This window comes from Montipora capricornis, chromosome 4 (genome assembly GCF_036669925.1).
Source record: "Montipora capricornis isolate CH-2021 chromosome 4, ASM3666992v2, whole genome shotgun sequence".
NCBI classification, from domain to species: Eukaryota; Metazoa; Cnidaria; class Anthozoa; order Scleractinia; family Acroporidae; genus Montipora; species Montipora capricornis.
The window spans coordinates 33794760-33802259 of NC_090886.1; the positions used below are offsets into that span (position 1 = coordinate 33794760).

Below are 7500 nucleotides of genomic sequence, written 5' to 3' on the forward strand. Positions count from 1 at the left end.
TCACTTGACTCAAATTCAATCTGATTTTTAAACTAACCCATTGAACAGTCAATATCTGCAGTGAAGATGGCAGAATTTGTCCAGAGTCCTTTCAGCCTGCACAGATGTTTGTGTTCAATGTTATGGAGAGAATGTAAGTTAGCATTATTTTATTGCATTTAGCTTTGCTTGAAAGTTTGATTTTTGTATCTGTTCATCAATGATAAAGCCTGTTTCTTATTCGTAAAACATATAGAACAAGACAAGTGCTCTTAGAGCAAATGTCGAACATAAATATTGTTTAATCATTGGACACTTTTAAGACTGCTGTTAAAACTCTTTTTTTTAATTTAGCTTTTAAATAGGTTTTTCTATTCATGTCTCATTTTTAATTTAGCTTTTAAATAGGTATATGGTTGTAGTTTTTAATAGTTTCTTATGTTTTTAGTTTTTAGGACAGTTTGACATAATTTTATTTTAAAATATTGTGAAGCGCAACTGAATATATTCATATAGAGGTCTGCGCTATATAAATTATTATTATTATTATTATTATTATTATTATTATTATTATTAATCACTCACTGAAAACTATGTCATTAATTAACCCTTTGACGTCCAAACGGGTCTAAACCGGCCAGACTTAGTATTTTACTCTGTCTAATGCCAGACGATTTTACTAGTCAATGGGGAACCCCTGGGAGTCAATGGGTTAATCACTTACTGAAAAACGTATGTCCCCATTAACCCTTTGACGTCCAAACAGGCCTCAACCGGCCAGACTTAGTATTTTCCTCAGTCTAACGCCAGACAATTTTACTAGTCAGTGGGGAATCCCTGGGAGTCAATGGGTTAATCACTCACTGAAAATTCAAAAAATATGTCCCCATTAACCCTTTGACATCCAAACGGGCCTCAACTGGCCAGACTGGGAGTCAATGGGTTAAATAATTATAATAGTTTTAATTGTTACATGTATATGTGATTAAAGCTATTAAGAGATATCCCAGAGTCACCCAAGTCATCATTTACAGCTCCATTTACAGCTTTTCATTTCCAGTTCTTAATGGGGGACACTGACATTGGTGTAAAAAGGCCAACTGTACCTGACTTTAAAATTTAGAAATCATTTTTTTTTGTGCTTATGAAGTTCTATTTCCCTATCATCTTTGTCATTCTTTCAGAAATACAATAGACCGAATGCATAAATGGTGGCCAAAAAAAATATTCTTTTGTTTATGTGCTAATTAGACTCACTAGTCTCGCTCTCAAGCAACATTTTCTTTTGTATTTTGTCCATGCAAACGAGGCTAGTGAGGCTAATTAGCACATAAACAAAAGAATATTTTTTTGGCCGCCATTTATGCATTTGGTCTATGATCCTGTCCCTAACATTTGGGACACTTCCTTTGGGGCGAAAATCAGAAACTATGTTGTACGATGTATGGCCTTCAACATTGTTTGGGGATGTGGGGGTGGGGGAGAAACTATGCAAGGTTATAGATGTGGGTGGAAATTGAAATGTAACTTGGAAGTAATCTACCCAAAGGATGAGCAAAAGGGGTTGTTTTCCCAATGTTTTGGCCAGGAATCTTGTAGTCAGTGTTTGTATTCACACTTTGGTGGTACACCTGATCATCAGCATAACAGAAGCATGCACCCATGAAAAAATTTAATGATATTTCCAGACATGTGAAATTAATGATTCCCTGAAGGAATCATCTGACAGTGTGCAGTTGTTTGATTACTAACTTGTCCTTCCCGAATTTTGTAGTAACCAGAGAAATTTACCCATTCATTTCTTTCTTCAGGTATTTTCCTACATTCCTTGGCAGTTCTTTCTATTTTAAACATCAAATTGATATCTTGACAAGTGGAAAAGTCTTCCTATCTGATATAATGTACAATGAAAATGCCATGTTTTACTTCATGGAGGTGAGTTAGAGCGAGTGCCAGTTGTTCAAACGTAGCGATGAATAGTCTGCTATCCGCCTGGTAAATCACTTCTAGTGGGTAAGTCATAGCAAAACCAATTATGCTTTCCAATGGATAGTGATTTATCTTGTGGATAGTAACTGGAACAACTGGAGCCAGTATGCTACATAGCAAAAAATGTTACATGTAGATTGGAATTGGAAGATGATGAGGCATCCCTTTTGACATTACGGTAGCTTCCTAGAACATGGATTATAAAGTGTCCTTTTACAATCCATGTTGTTAAAAAATTTCAGTCAGCAGCTCTCAAAAGATGTCTCAGTGACATGGAAAAATCAAACAAGAAATAGTTTCCTGTAGATTCCCAGAGGCCACTCTACCTGTCAGACATGTTAAATTTTTCTTGAGTGCTGTTTTCAGGTCCAAAAAAAGAGTTGTTGACTGAAGGCATTTTATATAGTTAAATTATGCAGTTAAGTACAATTTAACAAAGTTACAATCGGTGTCAAAATTGTTGAGACACTCTTATCCTTTAGAGTCAATTTCAAGATTTTTTCAAAATGGCCCCTTCCCCCGCACCCCGGACAATGTTGTGTTTTTTTCTGTTTCCTACGAGCCTTGTCAACAGCGGTACAACATTGATTAGGGTGGGGGAGGGAGGGGTATCCCAGAAACATACTTGTTGGACTAGTTTTCTTTGCAAACAATGAATGTGTTGTTGCCAGTGTGCTCTGTTGGCAACTGTCTCAACTAGTTTTGTCGCCGATTGTAGCAACAAAGAGCGACACAGATTGGCAGTATGGTTATCTTCTAAGAGCAGTAGCAGTCAGCGGTGCGTAGCCTACATGTATGCCCATGCTCATGTGGTTCTTCAGTCAGCATTGTACCATGGAAACAAGCATGGTATCATTGTCTTGACATGTTACAACAGTGCACGAAGTTTTATTGGAAATGTATGTCCTATTCCTAGGGAATCATTTTAAGGAGACTTTTTCACCACCTCAATTTCTAGTAAAATTCAACCAAACCACCAAGGTTTAGAGCCTCCTTAAAAAAATGTAAATTCTCTGTTTATTGTGGACCTTGAAAGAACAAAATTAACTTTAATTTATAGACCATTTTTGAATTCTCACGACTGGACTAGATCTAGCATGAAATAGAGGCTAATGCTGGCAAATTTTTTTGTGTGTGAAAAGATTTGCCCACATTAGCCTCCATTTTATGCTAGATCCAGTCCAGCCATGAGAATTAGAAAATGGCCTGTTGTCAGAACAGGTTTTAAACCAGGCAGAACTTCGTGCAAACAGATGCCAAACCACGAGTTGTATCATGAGCCTTTAAGTCTCTAACATTTTATTCCCATTATCACTAAGCATGATACAACGAAGTAATTAAATGAAAGAAGTTGTGTGTCCTTTCAATACTGATAATGATATTTATGTCACTCTCTAATTTTAATCAACACTTAAAGGCAAGGGACTCTTTGTGTTTCATTTAATTATAATGATTATGACTTTGATGTATAGAATTTACCAGAAGTAATATCTATTATATGATATTGTTTCCCACCTATGACCTTGTTCTTCTGTGTTTTGAAGCTTCGACAATGCACTGTATCATCTCATTCATGATTCAAAGGTGCCAGTAATAATTATTGGTTTTCTCTGTACTGTGGTACATCATTATTTTACCATGTGTGGCTGAAATACAAATATGTGATGATACTATAAATTCAACTTTTTCAGCATTTGGAGCGGGAGGGTGTGCAGCACATGTTGGAATTCTGGTTGACAGCTGATAACTTTCAGTGTCATGTAAAATCTCAGCTGGAAACCAGGAAATACAATGCAGAGAATGCCTTGGATGATGCTATGATTATTTATGACAAGTAAGCAGCTGTGAAACATCTCTAATCTGTTATTAATTTGGTGGTTGAATTTGGGAAGGCTATAGTTACATGTAGCCCAGAAAGTCCACTTGTCACATTCAAGCATGGGAATGAATGTTGGAAATCTCGTTTTGAATGAGGATATTTGTGGCATTTTCCCTCCAGTAAATCAACTCGGATTGCCTGCCAGAAGAACTGCCTACAGTGGTGTTAGATACAGACCATTTGCAGGGGAGCATCTTGGAAATAGCCTGCACCCAACCAAATGATAATGCTGATAATTTACTTTGTTGTCGTTGTAAAAACATTTTCAGACGGCCTTGGATGGCTTATCCACTTAGCCCTCACTTGTGATGCACTTGGAAATGACCTCCCCTCCCTCCTACCAAAGAGTCACCTTCCCTTAGGAGAGGGAGAGAATCCAATTTCACTGCATGATCAGTTTTAGGTAATCGCATGATTTTGAGTACACTTAAAAACCTCAAATTTACGGGACAAATGTCCGATGACCGGTGCTTATTTGCAGGCTTGCAATGGATAGTGACTTATCCGGTGGATAGTGTTAAATCCTCCTTTTGAACACCTGGGCCACTGGGTGACCTCTGTTACTTCTAAACAGGTGACAAGTTTCACCCACATCGATTTAAGACCAGATGTACTGATTTTTGTTTTAGATACTTTTCTATGCAAGCAAGTCTTCCTCTTGGTGTTGATGATGCTACAAGAATTGAAATAGAGAACAGCATCTGTCGTGAAGGTGGACCATTGTCTGACTGCTTCTCTTCTCCCATGGAACTTGTCCTTTGTCTGCTTGAGGAGGTCTTTTGTGTTAAAAATTTTACATTTTGTTTAAAAAAAGCTTGTTAGTGTTCCTTCCTGCATACCTAATAACCTGTGGCTCATTACCAAAGCCAATTCATTGACTTAATACATGTATGTTAAAATTAGTATGCAATGTCATCTCATGGAAATAACCCTGGCTGTTGATAAAATATGATAATTTATGTATAGTGCCCATGGTGCCTTGTGGCATGTGTTGTTGTCCATGTTCACCATTAGCCACTCTGACTTATTAAAATTTAATGTTGTGTTTACAAGTGATCCTTGTCCTGCTTCGTTACTCTATATGCAAGCCAGTCAACAGTGGCCTTCTTAGATCATCTATTTTGGATACAGGTGTACATGTACCTGTGTTTGTCAAGTATCGTAGACTGTGTTTTTCAGCGATAAATTTACCTCTAGAATTTCCAAGAATAAAAGTTTTTTTCAAGTAGATAGATGCTTTTTGTCCTTTGCTTCTTTCCCTCCGGACACTGTTTTTGACAATGAACAACCATTATTAATAATATATACTAGATTAGAATTAGCCAATTAAAGTTTTGTTAAGCACTGCTTAAGCTCTTTTTATCACTCCAAGATGGCTAACCTTTTAGAAAAAAAACCAATGCTGGTATCAGGAAGGAAATTTCTACAATGTAATAGCTAGGGTCAATAATAATAATAATAATAATAATAATAATGATGATGATGATAATAATAATAATAATAATAATTGTTATTATTGTTCATCCGGGCAAGAATGACTAAGACAAGGTTAAAAACAAATTGAAAGCAAATTTAACCTAAAAAAGAAGTCATTTTGTACCTCTCTCTGCCTGCTAGCGGGTGTTTCTTTTCTTTGGCTGACAAGTATGGGAAAAGAGACCTTACTGCCATGGGTCAAAACTCGCATTCATCTAACTGCCGTCCACAACCTTGGGCGGGACTCAAAACTGCTGACTGTTCCTTTACAGTAATTCCGCAGTTGTTAAGTGAGCCCACACAACATGAAGTATCACTTGAGGAATTGGTCACTAAGTAACTGCCGACATGCTTAACACAAGGAGTTTCAACCCATGGCAGAGGTCCATTTTCCTTTACTTGTCAGCCCAGCGAATCCAGAGAATGCAGAAGAAAAGACACCTCTGCTAGTAGGGAATACCTCTCAAACCATTTTTTTGGAAACTGCAGACAAAGCTTACAATATTCTAAATATGTCTCACCTAAAGTTGTAGTGGTAGGTTAAGAAAATTTATGTAAGTTTTAAATTTTTTTTTAAATCTAGCGTTTTTGTAATGTAGACTGCATGAAAAACACTGATTCCCCAACAAGGTGGGGTGATGTTTGAAAGAAAACAGTGTCCAAACTACCTAACACACGAGTCGAATAGGCCATTTCCAAGTTCATGTCTGCCTCCTCTTCGAAGTGAGTCTACATTGTAAGTTCAGTTTTTCTTATGAAAATTAGTTTTCATTCATGTGCAAAGTAGAATTAATTACCATCACAAAAACTTCACACTTAGACTCGCTTTGACAAGGAGGCAGACATGAACTCAGAAATGGCCTATTCCATGTAGTTGCCAAATGTAGTGCTAAAATCATTTTTTTAAATGTACTTTTAGGTATTATTCCCAAGTTTCCTGCAAAGTGAGGTTTATTTTAAGTACCTCACTGAGCTGCTGAATTCTGTCAGTGAGCGGCAGTCCTCAAATGAACTCTCTGCCTCTGGCAGTAGCACAGATGATGTAAGAGGCTCAGCTTCTCAAATAAGCGAGAAAAGTCGTCTCATGAGGTCGAGTCTTGGATCTGATCCTGACCTCGCACAAAACCCAGATGCTATTTGGCAGAGGCCAAATGCAGGGTAAGAATAAGCAACACTGAGAGTAGTATAAGTGTTTTCACATGACATCACGGCGGCCATGTTGGTGTTCCAAAACAAAGAAATGGCGGCCATGATAGTGAACCAAACTAATCCTCCGGGAATTGAACTCAAATGCTTTCTTTTGTTTCAGTACTCCAATATTGTGACAATATTTCAAGATGTTGTGCATGTTGAGCAGCTTTTGTTTTCATGTAATTTTACCATGGTAATATGCCCTGGTTTAATGTGTTTGGATCAAGTGTGTCATTTATGTTTTGTTTTTGTTTTGTTTTTTTTTGTTTTTTTTTTTTTGGGGATGGGGGAGGGGGGCAAGGGATTATACAGCTTAAAGGTGTGATATGCTCCAACCCTCCCCCAGGCTAGGTGCTAGAGTTGGAGTATCAAAAGGAAGTCATCATCGACACAAATGTCTGGAACTTAGCTGTCAAAAACAAAAAAGTGTTTTTATAGGGTTCGTTTCTTAAAATCTTGCAAAACCTGTGAATTCATGTTTCCAAATGTGTACCCATCTTTAAAATTTTGGCTCATTTGTTTGTGTCCCTGATTCTAATTTTATTTTCCTCAAAGTTGACATACGTGTCGTCCACCAAAGCTGGTCCATGCTGGTTAGATAGGCAAATGTTTTTAACTATCACTGCTACCCTCTGCAGTTTTGTTGTATGAGAAGTTAATTTTCTTCTGATTTCTTTACAGACCATTGTCACTTGGAAAAGTCAATGAATTTGGAATTTTTGAGCCAATTTTTGAACCAGACCCAGACAGGGACAATGGACTCTCCACAGGTACTTTAAACTCTTTACTCTTTAAACAGATTTCACTTTAGCTATCATATGAAACTGAAGCTGAAACTGAAACTGAAACTGAAAATGTATTTTAATACAATATTTAGCAGAGCTGCTGGGGTCATGTATTTAAATCAGTTGCAAATAACAAATGGCTAAGAACATCAAATATGTGCGCAGTCCTCTAAAATTGTGTAAATGGTGCATCTATATTAT

The 7500-nt window shown here is 37.1% G+C and overlaps 1 protein-coding gene across 1 annotated transcript in view; it reads left to right on the forward strand.

Moving 5' to 3' along the window:
• LOC138046234 (A-kinase anchor protein 10, mitochondrial-like) overlaps window positions 1-7500 on the forward strand; it is a 24997-nt gene that overhangs the window by 11013 nt on the left and 6484 nt on the right. The window contains exons 5-10 of the mRNA XM_068892904.1: window positions 49-133; window positions 1791-1914; window positions 3660-3802; window positions 4477-4621; window positions 6243-6481; window positions 7196-7284. Of these exons, the coding sequence (XP_068749005.1) occupies window positions 49-133; window positions 1791-1914; window positions 3660-3802; window positions 4477-4621; window positions 6243-6481; window positions 7196-7284 (825 nt within the window). The remainder of the gene's footprint in view (window positions 1-48; window positions 134-1790; window positions 1915-3659; window positions 3803-4476; window positions 4622-6242; window positions 6482-7195; window positions 7285-7500) is intronic.